Here is an 18,092-nt window from a genome sequence, read left to right as displayed (position 1 = left end):
GAATTCAAAATGCTTTGAAAGAAAAGAAATAGAAAAAAAATATAGAGGGTACCCCAAATTCGGTTTGGCAGGTAATTTGACAAGTAATAGCTTAAGACAAAACAAAAAGAAAGAAGTGTTTCTGAGCTATGAGGTCCCTAGCATAGTAGTAGGACAAGCACAGACCATCCCCATGAGGAGGATGGAGAAGTCCGGTAAGTGATCAGTTTGGTGAAGGCACATTCTCTTCAGGAAACAAAGGCAAAAAACTTCTTCTCCGGGACAGCCAGACAAAATAGCCTCTTCTGAGAAGCCAGTTTCCTTTATGGGACATTGACTCAAAATACCACTGACCGTATTTGTTCCGTGTAATTATGCTTTAGTTTTACATCTGGCAGGGAAATATCTTCCCCTCCAATGATTCTATTAAGAACTTCAGAGCAGGGACTTGGGAAAACAGGAGCCAAGGTGACTCAGGGGAAAACGGGAGCTGCTGTCAGGGGACCCTCTGCACGCACAGCGCAGCAAAATTGTACAAGACAAGCACACAAAGGGTCCCAAAGGCCACAGCAGTTGTTTGCATGCCCCACATCTGCTGTGGCTCTGCTCAGCAATTGTTTTCATATTTCCATCCACGCTTAAGGCCTGGAAAGTACAAAATTACAGGACAGCATTCTCTTTTTAGTATCAGAGACCAGCGTCCACATCTGTCACTGCGCTTTACCACCTAAAAGCAAAACAGAAACTGACTTTGTGTCTCCAGTCCTATCATTACTTCCCATGCTGGACTAGAAATGAAAAGCACTGACCACGTACACAAACATTTTCTCAGCAGGGCAACCGAGAAGTAAATCTCACATCTGACCCCAAGCAAGCAGGTTTTTTAGGATCAAATACTAATGTATGCACTAAGACCTATTACAACATTTCTGAGACTAGATCAACGTATAATAGAGCAGCAAGACAGAACATGACAACATATGAAGTAAAATCCTAAACGTGTTTTAGGACAAATGAGCACCATTTTTTTTTGCCAGCCACGTGGAACTGATGTTTTAAAATACCAGTGGGAAGTCACACAGAAACACAACTGATACCAGCTCAGTGTGAAGGACACAAAAGCAGCATTTTCCTCGCATGGCATTCCGTGCTCTGCTCTGCCTTAGGCTGGGAGATAGGAAGTGGTTTCAGTGCAGGATTTCACAGAATAGGGCTCACAGAGCAGAAAAGGAAGAAGGCAATAAAGATTCTTTTCAAGTAGTTTTTCAACACACTGAAGTATTCTGTCAAATCAACAAACAAGCTTATAAAAACAGGAGATGAACAATAGTGTCTCACAGTGTAATAAACATCACTCATTAAGATTCAACTGTTCAAAGATTTTAGTCAGTTTTACAGGGCTAGCTTTGATCCCAACAGTTACAAAATACATCCTTTATGGAAGGAAAAAACACTTCTGCACCTATCTTCTACCACTGAAAGGACTTCTCAGCAGCAGTCAAACGTCCGGGCTGACTTCCAGATAACACGAATGGCCAGGTCTCTTTTGTTCTCAGAAAGGATGAGCTCCGAGTCTCAGAGCCCATTCTTATCAAGGCCTATCGGCACAGAGCTCGCAGGTGAGCTAGTGATGCCCACTTAGTTCATGCCTGCAGGACAGTGCAGACCCTGCCTTGGGAAAGCCAGATACCGGAGGCACAGCTAAGCCTCCAGATGCTTAGTGATCCTGCGAACTTTCTCCTTCTTGTTCCTGTTCCCGTGTTTTTTCCAGGGCTTTCCCACCACATTCCCAGAATTGGCTGCAGGCACAGACACGAGGCCACTGCCAGGCCGGTACCCCATTGTAGCCCAGACGCCTTTCATCAGGGCACGAACGTTCTCCTGGAAAGGAAGACATAGCGACCAGTGACTGATGAGAAGATAGTTAATCACAAGGAACTGTGACATGTTAATAAAACCAGACACAGGCAAGCTCAAACTCTACAAGACCTGCTCAGTCCCCAGCTCCAGAGCTGCAGGAAAGGTCAAGCCATGCAGTTGAGTAAAGTCTGCCAGTACTTTCCAGTTCTGCCCGCAGCCGTGCCTCACTGAGCCAGGTCCTCAGTGCTCACCACTGCAAGCAGAGGCAGAGCGTTTACAAGACACTGAACTTTGACAGACATTAGCTGTGGCGCTAGGACTGATTCTCACAGTCTCTGCTTTGCACACAACACATTGTCTCTGCAAACAAATCTGGCGTCTGTGAAAGCCAGAACCTAAAATAACTTGCTCGAGTCTGGAGTGTGGGTAGCACTGCTGGGGCTCACAGCCAGACGTGCCAGCACTTTGGGCAGCCAGAGGAAGAGTCTGGTAATCCCAAAAATTCTTTTCAGGTCATAGCTCTCTGAAACAGCTTGCTGTTTTTGAAAAGGGTCTGAGTTCTTGGTTTCAAAATGCATGACTATCTTTAGCTGTGCTGAAACAAATACTGTTCATACCCAGCTACTCAAGCTGAATGGATCACGCTGTGACACATTTACTTCACTGCTAAACACTCCATTCTGATCTCTGTCAGGTGTGCAGACTTAATCAGTGATGCATTTGACATTTCACTACAAGTCATTAATATTTCTTTTCAGCAGTTTAGGGGCAAAACAGATCCCTGTGGAACCTAACAAGAAGCATACAAGTTAAGAGAAATTCTCATTTTCCACTTCATTTTGAGACTTCTCAACTAGATTTCAAATCAGTTTCTACGTTCTATTCTTTTCTTCTTATTTTAAGTTCTGAATCAAAATAACCTCACAGTACTAAACCAATTGTCTTAAAGATGGTTATTATAGCCCCCTCTAAATATGTGATCTCAAGAAGTAAAGCTAGTTTGAAGGACCTGTCAGTCCCAAACCACATTCCTGGTTGGTTGCTGTCATACCACCTTTTTCCTTTGCCTTTCTTCCCAGTCATTCTCCTGTTTGCTCAAGATTGATGTTAGGCTCATAATGACAAGGGTCACCCTGCTGACAGTTTAAAATCAACTTACGTGCTCCTTATTAGCTTATCTTTCAGTCACCTACGACATTCCCAGTGACTTATGAGATAATAAAAAGAACACAGAGCTCTTGGGTAGAAATTAGGTGCAGATCTCATGGCTTCTAACACCATTAACTCAACCAGCAGCCCTCCACCCTCAAAGCTATTTTTTCCAGTAACTATGACACACCAGTGCCACTGTAAAAATTCCTTTAAAACTTCCCCCAGAATTACCTGGTGGAAAAATGTTTTGTCCACCACGTTTTCAATTTGTTTTGCTTTGGTATTCTTCTCAGGCTTCACCTGTCTGCTGGCCTGGACAGTTCTGCTGTCTGGGCATCTTTGATGCTGGTGCTGAAAATCATTTGGGTCAATGCCAGGAGGTGGATGGCAATATAACAGCTTCCCCTGTGAAAACAGTGGTGTTGAGTTGTTATCAAAAAAAGTCAGAGAGACCCCCAGAGAGGAAAAAGAACAACTCCAAAGCTAAGAAGGGCCCCCAGAAGATCAGGGCCTCACACTAGCAGACTATCAGTACACCTGGTCTCTCTTTTCCCAGGCAAAACCCTGCTTCAACTTTTAAATTAAAGCACCATCCCACTTCAAAACATCACTCTCAGCTGCAACATTCAGCTTCAAGCAATGCAGTACAAAACTCTCAGAGGAGTACTGGAGCATCCTATTAAGAAATACTCAGCGATATGTTGCTGAGAGATGCTGTAGAAGCATGTAGTACTACAACACTCAGAACAGCAGTCCTTTGTGCCAAATATTGACCCAACTAAACAAAATGGTTTTAATTCCAGAATACCTGCTGCCTCTTTTAGAGAGATGATGATTCCATTTATTTAAAACATAAAAATAGTGTAATTTTAGGAGTATTTTAATGTACAGCAATTTTATCCAAAGAAAGAGAATTCACTTTATTGTTATTCTTCATGCTCCAGTGAAACCTTCAGTTCACCTCTTATCAGGAAAGAAAACCCAGATGTAGAAAGAACTTACATTGACGTAGTCTTTTAACACATATCTAGCTGATCTTGGCTGGTCTGGCTGTCCATGGGCTGTCATAAAGCCTCTCATATCTGGAAGACAAATCAGAAGTACATTCCATGTCAGTACAAGAGAATCAACACATTCTTCTCATCTGCCTAACTGCACATTTGTATCTTTCCTCAAAAGAAAAAAAAAAAGACAATAACACTCCCTCAGAAAGAGGCTTCTGTTGGGGAAAGCATGGAGTGAAGGGGAATTTTTCTGACTGCAGAAGAAATGCAGAAGCATCCTAACCTGACAAGAATGATGTGAGCTGACATCTCCCTACCACCAGAAAACCTGTTGTTTTTTAAATTTATTTTTAAAACCAAAGATTAACTGCATCAAAGAATCAGACAAGGGAGATAAACCTTCACTGCATTCTTCACAGCCTAATTCAAGACACAGTTGATGGGAGGTATCAATAAGGATGAGAGTGCCACAGAACAACTGGTAGTTTCAAGGATACAGCAGTGTACTACACAGACTGGCAGGACATTTCATGAACCTCCTCAATAAAAACACTACATCTGTTCTCCTAAGGCCACATTCAGGACCAGGCACATAGTAAAGGTTTTAAAGGTATCATCACTTACGTCCGTATGCTGTTAGCAGCTCCTCAGCTGTTGGCTTTCTATCTGGATCCTCGTCTTCCCTTGGCCTTATGATACTTATTCCATAGGTTGCTTCCAAAATGTTTCGTGGGATATGCTGGCAAACGTAAGCTAGTGAAGGAAACCACCTTGTGATTTTCAGCTACGCAGGTAATCTTGCCCATGTCACTCCAAGCGCACATGTTAGAAATGGTTTTGGACTTTGTCACAATACAAAAAATTTTTTTGTTGTTGTCAGAAAAACAATGCAAGTCTGCTAACAGGGTAGACTTGAAATGAGACAGGGAACGACAAACCCAGCAGGGCTGTCTTATCCTATATGCTCTCAATGCATGACCACACAAATGCCTAGCAGGGCTGGAACATGCTACATCCCATATTCCAGATCCAACACTTGCAGCCACCCTCACAAACCCCATGCAAAGGATATTAAAGAAATGGGAGGGACATGGTCCCTCATCTGGTCTATAGGCAGAATTCCAGAACAAATCATCTCTGCTTTGGTGGAGATGAAAGATGGCATCACCAGACCAGGACAATCACAGAGGCACAGGCCAGGCTCCACATACAGGGTCTACACAATAAATAACCAAGGAGTTCACCAAGGCGAGGCAGTGTCCATGGAGGAAAAAGGAACAAGAGATCAAATGCACTGATGAAATAGAGTTGCAAATGAGAATAAGACAAAATGTTACTAACACAGATATCTGCCCTGCTGGCCCCAGCCAGTGAATTAAAAAAAATAAATAAATGTCAAAGACAGCAACACTTCCAGGGTTCATAAATAAGGTGTCCAGATGGGGGCAGCAAGATCTTCAGCTCTCTCATCTGTTGCATCACTGCCTGTCAGGAGAAAGCGCTCCAGAAATCTTTAAGGTGTTGGACCTTTTGAAATAGGCAGGAGGCTGCAGAAGTACAAACGCCACAATGTTCACTGTGGCACTGGAGCTGCCAACTCAAAATTATTAACTTGATCAACATGAAAGAGGCAGCATAACTAGACTTATTCATAGCAATGACCGTGGACAAGAAGGTTGGTTTGAAGCATGACCTTCAGCTACTCAGAGAAGCACTTAATTTTCAAAGGTTCTCTCCTCAAGGCCAGAGTTGAAAAAAGAAGGGCCAAGCTACCTAGACAAAATTAAGACATGGGAAAAATATTCCACTGCACAGCATCCCTCTTGAAAGATTCTCAAAGCATAACAAGAGCTTGGAAGCAAGGACTAAAGTTTCAAAATTATATACATTGAGCCCACTCTCTCCAACGTAAATGCTGCTGGGCAGAGTTCAGGTTGGCAGACAGTTCTCAGAGAGCCCACACAGCTACAACTATTTCATGAGGAAGTTCTCTTCTACCAGGGAACAAAATAAATAAAGCAAAGCTCTTCGTCAACAATACCTGAAAGTGTTTCGTACGTCCTGGTGTAGCAGACACTGACACCTTCTTATTTCCAAGGATTGTGTTGATGGTCGAACTCTTGCCTACATTAGGGTAACCCACCTAGATAAAGTAGAATAGTAACAATGATATTAGGCAGGGTCATGCTAGAATACCAGCAGAGCTCTGACAAAAGCACTTTAATAAGCAGTATTGAATAATCAGGTCAGCAGCAAATACTGAGTTCCAACACTTTAGAATTAATATTTCCACAAAACCCCTAGTGATTTGCACTTGCTAGTTTTTTATCCTTACACAAAATCAGGCTGCAGGATGAACGTTTCCCATGGAAGGTGTATGGAATTAAAACTTAGATTTAGCAAGTTCCATTTTAAGCACAAGGTCCAACTCACCAGTCCAACATTTACTTCCCCATCCTTCACCCTTGGTCTATTGTGCATGGTTTTGAAGATCTCCAGCAGTTCATTTCTCTGTACCAGATGGCTGAAGTTCCTGATGTTCCGGTTCTGCTCCTGCACATGTTGCACTGCAGTACCATCAGTTCTTTCTATCCTCTTTGGGGCAATACCATTTACTTTGTCCCCACCTTCATCTTCAGAACAGGTTTGCCAGGCATCCTCTTCATCATCTTCACAGTCTTCATATTCCTCACTAGTGTCATCATCACTAACCAGATCTTCGCTTTGCAAAGCACTGCCTGTGGATGTGCTTTCTACGCTGTTGTCTGCTGTGCCATCTTCTTCTTGACTGGAGCTTTCCTCCTCAGAATCACTCAGGTCCTCTGCTACATCTTCAGTACCTAGTTCCTGTGTGAACAGTTTTTCATAGGTGAAATTTAAAGACGGTACCAACAGTCTTGCACTTTACTGTATTTCTTGCAGTGCCATTGACTATCTTTTCATTATCCAGATCCCAAGGACTGACAATCCACTCCTAATGTCTCACAGGTTTTTTTTAGGGGTCTTAAGAAGGATTTAGAAAAAACTAACCCACTTTAGGAGACTGAAAAAAATATTCCTGGTCGTACTGTTAGCTTCATTGTGAAGGTATCAGAGGTTTCGCTCTCCAGGACCACAGTTGTGAATGTGCACACGCTCACATTTCCTCCTTACACATAGCAGCAGCAGAGCCCAGCAAATATATATATATTTTTTAATTTGTCAAATGTTCCTAGTAATAGGAATGAAAAAATTTCCAAATGTCCAAAACACAAAAATGTTCTGTTTCATGTCTAAATATAACAATACAGTAATTTCTAGCTGTCTCATTTTTAGTCTAAACCGTTACATTTCTTCCCTGCAAGCAGTTCACATTTAAACATAAAGACCTTTTCATAAGGGTAGTATTTTTGACCTTTTTTTCAAAAAAAGACAAGAGAGCCAACACATTTTACATCAATCTGTAAAAACATTTTATCCAAGAACTGCGAACCAGCTGAACAAACTACATATTTTTGAAAGAAGATAATGGATATTCCATAGCTGAATGGCAATGGCTCTAACAGATGAACCTAGCAAACCCTGAAAGTGGAATTTATTGATAACATATACCTTGAGGCAGCAACACATTTTGTTCCACTGTGCAAGAAAGGTTTCTCAGTTACTTTAGGTTCTCAAAGAAACACCATCACTCAGCAGGAGAGAAAAATCCTCTGTATAGATAACCACGTCCCTCACAGCATCCCTCGTGGAAAGGATTTCAACTCATCTGAGTTATTGTTTACGGACAGATATACAAGGACTGTTTCTGTAGCTATTCATCAGTAAGCTCAAGGAACAAATTCACATTCTACTTCAATATTCTTTACCGTTTCATTAACTTTGAAATTGCAAGCGCTATGAACAGTGACTGAAAGGCGTACCACTTCATTCACCATTTTACTTTCCTCACTTTTGTCTCTGAATCAGTTATTAAAATGCTGTGTTATAACCACACAGGTCCGTAGAGAAATCCTTCCGTGAGACAAAGACTCTGCCTTTCTTTCCTAGAAAGGAACTCAGGTATATCACAAGCGTAACACCAAAAAAAGTTACAGAGGCAGCCAGCACACACCCAGTTTGAACCGGTCATTTACAGTACCTTTTCTTCCCCAGATAGCCGTCTGCACTCTGCCAAAGCTGACCAGAACACAACTTTTACGCCCTCTTTCTCAAAGAACTGTGCCCAAGCAGCCCGCTGCTCTTCACTCAGCAAATCCGCTTTGTTTATAAGGATCATGTTCTCCTTGTCACTGCTGACTTCCTTAACATAACTTTCCTGAAGAAAATAAGAGAAAAAAGTAGTTCTTACTCTGGTCTGGACTCCTCCCACAAGGCGATATAAAAGCAGCAAGGCAAGTTGTCGCATACAGCCCCATGCGAGTGTAGCTAAGCTTACCATCCCTTGGGCTAGATAGATCTGGTGTTGAGCGGACAGCTACAGGCACAAATGGGAGCACGCAACCACTGCAATACAGGTTGTTTCTGGCCACGCGTGCAAACGTCTTGTCTGCTTAGATTGATGGCAAGACATTAACCAGCACCTCACAGCAAGAACTCCTAAGATCGACCGTTTGAGCAATTTCGTATCGCATTGACACAATGCAATGATGAATGCATTGACTGCGCTGCATGATGGAATAAAAATGGATGGTTAAGCGCGGACGCTTCCAGAGCACAGTGAGGAGCAGTAACATATCTGCAATATAACGCCAGCAGAACTGTCTCTAAATCAACTATGTTTTGCGTGAAATATCAAAAAGCACTTAAGAAAAATAATGTAACGTCAGAATTCTTGAATAGTAAGGTATCCAGTTAAACACAACAGCTGAACAGCTTCAAGATATGTGGCTTAATGTACTAAAAGAAAATAAATCACATGAATAAACTCTCAGAAATAAAAATGAAAGCATTCAAGAAGGTAGTTTACTTACCAGATCTTGGCATCTAAACAGAAGGGGGTTTCGAGCATCCACAATCTGGACTACAATGTCGCTGCAATAAATAAAAAGAAGCCCCATGAAATATTCCTCCTTACACTGCCACAAAAAAGCAACAACACTTTACTCACTTTTGTTTTTTTAATGAATTTTACCTATTTTAATTGTATTATACCCTATTACGTACCTTCACTGAATTAACAAAGCATCTTAGCATTCCACATGCCCTAAGAGAGCCACATTTATGCCACAAGGCAGCATTGCTGTGCAATACTTCTGCTTGTCTTACTCAGCTAATTCTCCTGCACAGTAAGCAAAGGGAAAGCAGGTATGCATGTTTGGCCATCTACCCTTTGGAAATGTTCGACAGGCAAGAACAAGACTACAGGTATTCTATCACATAGAATGTTACTAAGAACTGTGGTAACACAGCTTTGTCTCTGTCTGTTCTCAGCCGCAAACTGCAGCAATGTTCTACAGAGAAGAAGAAGAGGTGGTTTTCCTACACAATAAGATATTCCAGAACACCGTTGTCCCCTTTGCATGGGGGAAGACGTACAAAATCTCCCACAAATGACCTGCAGATACTGAGCATTTGCTGTCAGGTATCTTTGAAATTTCTTTTGTACTCTTTGCATCACAAAAAGCATAGAACAGTGGAAGAAGGGTCTTACACCTCAATAAAACATGTTGTTCCTCCAAGTAAGAAAGGCCTTGTAAGTCTGCTTTTAAGAAATCCAGCCACCAGGTTGCCACCACATACATGACAAAGACTCATCAGTTCTACGTGCAAATTAAATGCAATGGCTTCAGATATGAGCATTCACGTTTCTTTTTTCAAAAGGGTAGGAAAATGTAACTATATCATCTTCCACTAGAACTTCTCCAGTTACATGATTTAAAATACTGGTTAGCAGATGCTGATTTTATTTGTTTGATGATTCTATTTGTTGATTTCTGTTAGCTCCAGACAGCTTCAGAACACTACAGGTTGAACGGAGGAATTTCAAGTCTCACAAGGCAGTTGCTTAAAAATAAATAAATAAGAAACCCCAAGGAAGTCATCACATAAGTCACATGGGTACAAAGTACTGAACATTTACAGAAATTCAACGATCAATTTGAAAGACAAATGACACCATGTACGGCGATAGGATAACAGAAAAGTTATTGAATGACACTGCTGGGAACTAGCTTGAAACAGTGATGAGAAAAGGCTGACAATGAATCAAATCTAACTGGCAAAGGAAGGGACTGGATGACTTTCCCATTAGGTTCTAAGACAGTATACTCGCCCTACCTGAAATAAAGAGCTGCAAGAAGAGCCAAAAAGCATTAATAACACATTCCAGCCTCAAAACACACACTCACAGGGCACATCACGATATGCCGTAGCAGATGCTCCTGACCCAGCCCTCACAAAGTCAAAGCCGTGGTAGCACCCAGCACAAAGACACTTCTGTGAAAGGATCAGCTCACCATGACCTCACTGATGAAGTATTTTTCAATTTTAAGAAAATCAGAAGAGATGCTCAAAATTAATTACTACTGAAATTAAATGCCCCAGTCAGATTAACTTAGGAAATAGCACTCCTATTGTATTACAGCTCTGCAGAGCAAACAAAGCTATTTCTGTGATATGACAGGCTGCTGTCTTTTGTGCGCTGCTGCAATTTCTCTGCATGACAAGAAGCCAAAGACCAAGAGGCTCTTTATTTCCAAATGCTACTTCGTTTTTCTCCCTTCTCTCCCACCCCTGGAAGTCAGGATACAACTGTGTGGTTAAGAGATAGGGGCAAGGGTTAATCTTGGCATAAGACCTCAAAGAAACATTCTTAAAAGATGCCTCCCACACAGAGTTACTGGAAGAAGCCACAAGCAGCAGCATCTGAAGAATCACTGGAGATTCACAGTGAACTATCTGCAGAATTGCCATGCTGAGAGCTAGCGTGCACTATCAGCTGCTCTTCCTGACGTCATCTTTTGATCGCTTCAAAACAAAATCTCTTCAGTGCTGATAACAGAACATTACTTACTGTAATTGCTTTTCCAGTGCTCAGACACCTGGTATGTGGCTCAAAAGCTTCAATGCAGGAAAAAACATTAAACATTACTTTTAAAAAGCAGGCAGTAAATTTTTTTTTTTTTTTTACCTTCTTTCAATGACTCTCCAAAGTTGACGCCAAAACTCCAAGTTCCGTTCAAATGGGGTTAGAATTAACTTTTTTTCTTCCTCAAGGCTATGGTAAAACAGAGTAAAGACATCATATTTGGCCCACGTCAGGCATAAAGCACGCCACTGGCTCTTCCTTAGGCCCATGAGACTTTAGTTACAGAGAGAGCTATCAAAATCAGACTCAAATGCAGGTACTGTTTCTGCTAGTTTTGCAAATAGATGAGGCACCCAGGTAAAGTCTTGTCAGTGGCACTGATTCAACAGGAACACAACGGCTCCTGACTGTACCAACAGGGAAATGCTAAATAATGAAAAGGGCAAGAACTCATCAAAAGACTTCCTGTGAAATTTCAGAGCTGCAGTAACAAACCTGGGAAGTTATTACAAATGCCAGCAGTTATTACTCAACCAAGTATCACCTTGAGAAAATAACGTATTTCAGGACAATACTTGAAATAGCTCTATACAATCCTTCACTCACTATTAGCAGAGCCTGAGCGACTGCTCAGGGCAAAGCAGGCTCACTGTGTGCATGCAGATACAACCTAACTCACCAGGCCAGCAGAGGCAGCACAGAACCAGCACAATCTGCTGTAGACAGAGCTGGCAGCACCATACTCTGAGGGCAGCACTGCTGCTCTTAGATGACATTCATCACTCCAAAGTCAAGAGCGCAACACGCTCCGTCGTAAACATTCGGGAATCACAGGGGCAAGGCTGAATGCAGTACTTTTAATAAACCAGATAACACAGTTTGGAGATTGAGGAACAGCAGCTATGGGTAAGCACTGCAAGAATTTTGGCTGTAAGCAGTACAAGACTGTGCACGCACAGCAGAACTACGTGGAGCTCACCACAAAGGTGTGTCTGTACTGTGACTGGGATGTCCAACCTTCTAGAACAAGTACAAGGAGCCACTGAGAAGAGGTTAATTTTAGATGTCCAACAAGGATAAATACAACCCACCTCTTCCCGCAGCTCCAAATCTGACCAGCTATATACCACACACACACAAGTGCATACTCACTGGGCAAGCTGTCGCCTCCATTCGAGAAAGCTCTCTCTCTCAGCCTGCTTCAAGTCCTCTGCACTGGTTGTCCTATCCCAATACGGCCTACAACAAATGCAACTAAGAATTACAAGGTGTTTAAGGCAGTGGATTCTTCTCTCTGTCCACCATGCAGAGAGCTCAGGAAAGGTTTGCTGGGTGGGGACAGCCTGCAGCCTCGATGCACCAGCTCCAGCAATGCCCAGTTTTGAGCAGAAAACCCATGTAACCAGGACAGACGTGCCGGGGCTGGCAGCACCCGCATGGCAGGCAAGCAGGCACCTGCGCGCTAGCACAGGTTTGTGAAGGGGAGGTCATGACATCCCCCAAACCGGGGCAGTGACAAAGCAGCATCCCGTCCCCAGGCTGACAGACGATGACACCCGAGCCCACCACCACAGCAGGACCCCGTCCCGGCCTGGCAGCACCCACCTCCGCGGGATGCGCAGGAACTGCCGGTTCTCCTCATGCAGCTGCCGGACGCGCTGGGCCTCCTGGGCCGTGAGGAGGCCGGTGCGGGTCTGAGCTGACACGAACTGGATGTTCAGCCGCTCTGAGGGCCAGGAGGGAGAGACAGAGGCGGTCACCCAGAGCCTGGATGCGGCTGGCAGCACCCCCGTTGCCCACACCCTCTGCCCCAGGACCCCTTCCCCAGCCCGTACCCACAGCCCCAGCCCCACGGCCCCAGCCGCGGGACCCCCCAGCCCGCTGCCAGCCCCTCACCGGCCACGAAGCGGGTGCCGGCCAGCTCGGCCGTGGCCAGGAACTCCTCCAGCGGGCTCTGCTCCACCGCCGACCGCTGCTCGGGGCCAGCTTCGTCGCCCACCTCGCTGGCGTGCCGCTGCCGGGACGACACAAGATGCAAAAGCCGTTAGCCCGGACCGACCCCCCCCCATACGGACCCGGTCCCCCCCGCCCCGGCCCCGCCGCCCTACCCATGAGGCGGCCCCGCGGCGCCCCGCGCCCCGCTGCAGGCAGCGGCCCAGCCCCGCGCCCCGCTTCCTCCCCATGCGGCCCGCCCGGAACCGGCCGCCCCAGGAACCGGAGCTCCCCGCAGCCGCCGCTCCGCCGCGGCCCCGCTGCGGCGTTCCGGGGAGGAAAGGTTCCGGGCGGTGCCCTGTGGCCGCCCCGGGCCCCCCTTGTCCCCGCCCTGGGTTCCCCTTGTCCCCCCCTGGGTCCCCCTTGTCCCCGCCGTGGGCTCCCCGTGTGCCCGGCCCGGCCCCGCGGCCGCCGCTCGCTGCCGTGCCCCGCCGGCCGTCCCTGTGTGCAAAGGAAGAGGGGCTCGGTGGGATGCCCGCAGCCCCCTCGGATGCCTCTTTCCCCTCGTTTTTTCCCCCAAAGCCACCACACGCAGGGCACACGGTGGTCCTGGTGCCTCAGGGGATGCCAAGGACCCGCGGCAGGCTTTGCAGAGGGCCAAGCCAACGACTCCGGCTTTCATCCAGCCTTCTTCCACACACCCACCTCAAGCCTTCGGCAGTGTGCATTAGCAAGGGTTACTCTGAGCAGAACAGTGCTGAGGGAGACACAGACTAGGTGACCCAAGTGACAGAGACATCCAAGTCTCAGCTAGCTCCTTAATTCCCTATTTTTAACTGCAGCGTTCCCCAGCCCACCCATCACTGTGCTGCGCCTACCTGAGCAAGATGGGTTTCTTCTGGTTGTACCTCACCTGGCAATATGCTTCTCCTAGAAGACATTTACTGAGGAAGAGTAAATGTCTTCTAGGAGAAGACACAGGAGCTGCGTAGAGGTGGCCTTGATACCCATGCACATACATTAGGGGCTGAGAGCTCAGGACAGCACGGAGGAAATGGGCACGAGGCCTCCAGCGGCAGAGCCCCGCTTGGCTGCACCACCAGGGGCTCACCAAGCTCCTCTGCACCATGTTAACAGAGCGCCTGGCTGGCTGGAGGACAGAGGTGGGACTTCTCACAAAAAACCCTGGATAGACAAAGGAGAAGTCTGCTCCCCTTCCACTGCGGGGTAATCATCTGCTTGTGCCAAAAAGGCTGGCTTCCCTGCCAACTTCTTCTGCCTTGGAGCGAAACCATTGCTCCAGTTTTTCATGCAAATCCTGAGAATTATTTAGTAGCAGCAGCTCATTTTCAAAAGCCAGCAATGCCAGTGCATTTTGCCTAGAGGAAACATTGTTCTTTCTGGACAACTTTTCCTCCATTTTCCTTTAAGGCAGCACTGGGAGATCTCAGGACTGTGACTCTGAAATATTCATGTGACGGCCATTCATTATTCATGCAGTTTCACAATGCTTGATTCAGCGGTATTACCGGCTCAAGCCTGACAAGCAGATATACTAAGAACCCCCCCTACCCCCCAAGGCACCCCTGAAAGGACACACAGACAGTTCTGCTCTGTGCAGAGTTACATCTGCCTGAGTCCCCTTGTTTGCAGCTGCAGTCAGACACGTGTCAGCACGGCAGGGAGATGGGCCTGAAGAGCAGCAAGGCTCCTGCCGTGCAGGAGGGCACCATGTATTCACTCAGGGTCTGGAGAGCAGCTGGGACAGGGCTGGCCAGGGAGGGGACAAAGTGGTACACAGAGCCAGCAGCAGCGCCTCACAGGTGGGACAGAGGTGCCAGAGGAGCCCTGGGCCTGGCAGAAGGGCCACCACGACATGCCACAGGGCAGGCTGCATCCATCCTCCGCCTGGGACCCCCAGGAAAAGGGGGAGCCTGGTCTTTTGGGAGTGGGCTCACTCCTCTCCAGGAGCAGGCTGAGCCCTGGGAAGGCACCAACCCTGCTGGTGCCCTCCGGCAAGTTTTTCAGACTCCACTTATTCCACCAGCCACACAAAGATAAAATCACCTTCCTGCCTGTTGGCGTGGGGGAAGGTTAATCAGGCAGGGCCACGTGCATCGGAGCAGGAAGGGGATTTCTCCAGCTTCCCACGCACTGGCTCGACCCGGGCTCAGCCCCGCTGCCCCATGGCTGCCCGTTCCCCTCTGCACGGGCAGGGGCCGCCCTCGTGGCACTGGGACATCGGGCAGAGGACACCGCCCCAACGCCACCTCTGCCCCTCAGCTGCTGGCACAGCAGGAGGTCGGGTGCTTGGCACGGTCCGTGAGCACCTCCTGGGGGCTTGGCCCCCTGCTGCCCTTCTAATTATAGCAGCGGGCGCAGGAAGCGCCCGGGCCGCCTGTGCAGGAAGCGGGGTGTGCCCGCCCTCGGTGTCTGAAAAACAACCGCGGTGGCAGAGGTGTGCCACGACCGCCGCGGCCTCAGGTGCCCTGCCCAGAGGCACGTCCCTGGCCCCGAGGCTGCGGCACCTCGAGCTGTGCCGGCAGCATCCCTCGGTGTGCTGATGGGGACCCGGGGCCGTCACCGCGTGGGCACCCCACGCTCCTCACATCCTCCTGGCATTGCTCCTTCCAAGTCCTGGCCCGTCAGGATGGGGCGCTGATGCCCTATGGCACCCACGCAGGGTAGCAGGAGGTGTCAACTAAAGGCCATTAATGACCCTTTTCCTTGAGAGCAGGGGTGTGCCTCACGCCGCCCAGCCCATCTCAGGCTGCCCCAGCACCACGCAGCAGGTGAGAGCTGGAGGAGCAGCGCTGGGGCAGGGGCCCGTCCTGCCCTGTGGGGCCTGGGCTCTGCTCAGGCTTTCATTTTCATGGGAAATCCTGACATTTCAACATTTCCTCTGTCCCACTTGGGAACAAAGGGTTGAAGCTCCGCCGCTTATCACAGTTACAGAGCCTCTAAAATGCTTTGTTTTGGAAAATACTGAAATGCCGGTTTGAAATGTTTCACTTTGACTGTGTCACTTCAGCTGCTGCAGCAAGATGAGATCTGCTGCTATCTAGGGTGTGTTCACATGCTGACAAAATTGATACAACCCCATGAATTATTTCGGCCTCATCACATCCACTTTCCCCCATCGGCAGGCTGCTCGGGCAGAAGCGTCTTTCTCTTCCCGCTGCCCTCCCCAGCCATGCAGACCTCTGCCAGCTCTGGCTGCGGGGTGCAAAACCCACCCCGGTGCTGGAGCTGCTCCCCACAGGGTGTCACCCATCCGGGAAGCACCAGCGGGGCAGGCAGCACGTTCCCCAGCAGGGGTGGTGGGCAGCACACCCCGAGCCCGCAGCCGGCAGTGGGGTGCAGCCCTGGGCCTCATCCCGCAGAGCGAGGAGGAGGAGGTTGGGGCAGGGCAGGAAGGGGGAGCGCTGCCAAGGGCCAGGCACAGCGCTGCAGCGCAGGCTGCGAGCAGGGAAGGCCGGGCTGCTCGGGAGAGATTGTATCTGCCAGACTTTCCCACGCCGCGGAAAAGCTCGCCGGGCGGGCACACAGAGGCAGGTGATGCTCGGTAGCTGCTGGTGTGTAACGTAAATGGAGAGCAGGCTGCTTTGCTCCCCCCCAGGCTACAGGGCTGTGTAGATAAGCCCCCGGCGTGCATGCCCTGCAGAGCTCGGGTCCTGCCGTCCTCGCAGGGAGCCTCGTGCTTGTCCCGGCCCTGCAGGGCTGGCCGCTGCCGTGCTGTGCCTCAGGTTCCCCTCCTGGCAACGAAACGCAGACATCCACGGGAGCATCCCCACGCTTAGGGCTGGTGTGCGAGACATAACTGAGCCTCTCTGTGCTGTCAGACTTCATGCAGACACCCAGCAGCAGCACCATCCAGCCTTGGGCTGGAAACACCACAGCACAGCCCCCAGCTTGTGGCTAGGAGGGGTTGGCCCTGAACCGAAGCAGACAGAGATGGTCCTGATGCTAATCAGGCCCACTAACGAAGCATGGAAGGCTGCAATGATCTGGCACACCAAACGGTGAGAAAGTACAGTTAGGAGCCGAGCTGAGACAATTTCCATCCTTGGGCAGGGTTTAAACCACAAGGCGCCTTCCCTGCAGCTGCACTTTCGGCTGGCCCATAGGCAGCTGCGCTGGGTGCTGCTCCCCGGCTGCGGCACCCGTCGGGCTCCGTGAGGGGCGACACCGAAACCTGCACCCCAAGAAGGCAGCACGGGATGGAAGTGCCACCCCATGTACGTGTGCTGAGCCCATTACAGCACTTCAGAGGGTGCAGGGCTTTACACCCAGGACGAAAAATGAAGCCTGCACTTTCCAGAGCCAGCGACAGGCTTTCTAGCGCTGCAAAAGTGCTGCGCTAGACCCGCCAGAGACAGGAAACGCCGTGTGTTGCAGACACACACCCAGCAGCGCCTCTGGAAACAGATGCGGTCATAGGTCCCTGCCGCCAGCCCGGGCTGGGCCCCTGGGGACCGCGTCTGCAGCGCTGCCCCCCGGTGCGGGGCTGGTTTCGAGGTGAAGCAGCCGGGCTGCCGGGCTCCGAGCAGTTGGGCCCCGGCCGCTGCGGTTACCTGCAGTTCCCGGGCAGTCTGCTAGGTGGCACGAGGCAATAATAAGAACGACAATTTGGTCCAATCGATCCAAACTCTGTAAACGGTTTGTCAGACGATTTAAGCGCACTTTTGCCTGTTTTACCGCATTAATAAGTACTCGCTCCCGTTCTGTCGAGCACTTCTGGACGCCCCAGAAAGCGTCCGGGGACCCCGAGAAAGCAGCTCGGGACTCGCTCCCCAGAGGGCAGGACACCGCTGCGGGAAGCTGCGGCGAGCAGCCGGGGGCCGCCTTTCTGAAGCTCTCCTTTAGGGGAACGTGCCCGAGCACCCGTACCAGAAAGCTGCAGGAAGCTTCTGGTCTCCCTGCTGCACCGGGGGGCGGGGGGGGGGCTCCCCTCGCCGCAGCCCCCCGGTGCCCCGCGGCTCCGCGCTGCCCGCTGCCCGGTGCTCGGGGCGCGGCGCCCGGGGGGGGCGCCCGGCGGCGGGGCCGGGGCGCTGCGGGGCGGCGCGGCGGGGCTGACACCGCCCCCTGCCCGCCCCTCGGTGGCGGTGGCGGGGCCGGGGCCGGGGCCGCAGAGCAGCGGCGGCGGCGCAGAGCGG

The 18,092-nt window shown here is 49.1% G+C and overlaps 1 protein-coding gene across 1 annotated transcript; it reads right to left on the bottom strand.

Annotated features, from left to right (window-relative positions):
* Positions 1 to 1,226: 1,226 nt before the first annotated feature.
* On the bottom strand, positions 1,227 to 13,260 carry LSG1 (large 60S subunit nuclear export GTPase 1). The gene is made up of 14 exons (XM_040567001.1): positions 13,113 to 13,260; positions 12,901 to 13,018; positions 12,610 to 12,730; positions 12,157 to 12,243; positions 11,107 to 11,193; positions 8,948 to 9,008; positions 8,116 to 8,292; positions 6,429 to 6,842; positions 6,037 to 6,138; positions 5,068 to 5,211; positions 4,620 to 4,743; positions 3,994 to 4,073; positions 3,223 to 3,396; positions 1,227 to 1,860 (listed from the first exon to the last, which is right to left on the bottom strand). The coding sequence occupies exons 1-14, from the start codon at positions 13,185 to 13,187 to the stop codon at positions 1,681 to 1,683; spliced, it is 1,944 nt and encodes a 647-aa protein (XP_040422935.1). The 5' UTR covers positions 13,188 to 13,260; the 3' UTR covers positions 1,227 to 1,680.
* Between the last annotated feature and the right edge of the window lie 4,832 nt (positions 13,261 to 18,092).

This window comes from Cygnus olor, chromosome 9 (genome assembly GCF_009769625.2).
Source record: "Cygnus olor isolate bCygOlo1 chromosome 9, bCygOlo1.pri.v2, whole genome shotgun sequence".
NCBI classification, from domain to species: domain Eukaryota; kingdom Metazoa; phylum Chordata; class Aves; order Anseriformes; family Anatidae; genus Cygnus; species Cygnus olor.
This window is presented reverse-complemented; position numbering and strand designations above follow the sequence as displayed.

Excerpts from the sequence above, each read along its gene's own strand:
- LSG1 (XM_040567001.1), bottom strand. The coding sequence starts at position 13,187 with ATGGGGAGGAAGCGGGGCGCGGGGCTGGGCCGCTGCCTGCAGCGGGGC. Across the intron at positions 13,019-13,112 it reads GCCGCGGGGCCGCCTCATGG|CGGCACGCCAGCGAGGTGGG; the intron begins GTAGGGCGGCGG and ends TCGTCCCGGCAG. Across the intron at positions 12,731-12,900 it reads CGGCACCCGCTTCGTGGCCG|AGCGGCTGAACATCCAGTTC; the intron begins GTGAGGGGCTGG and ends CCTGGCCCTCAG.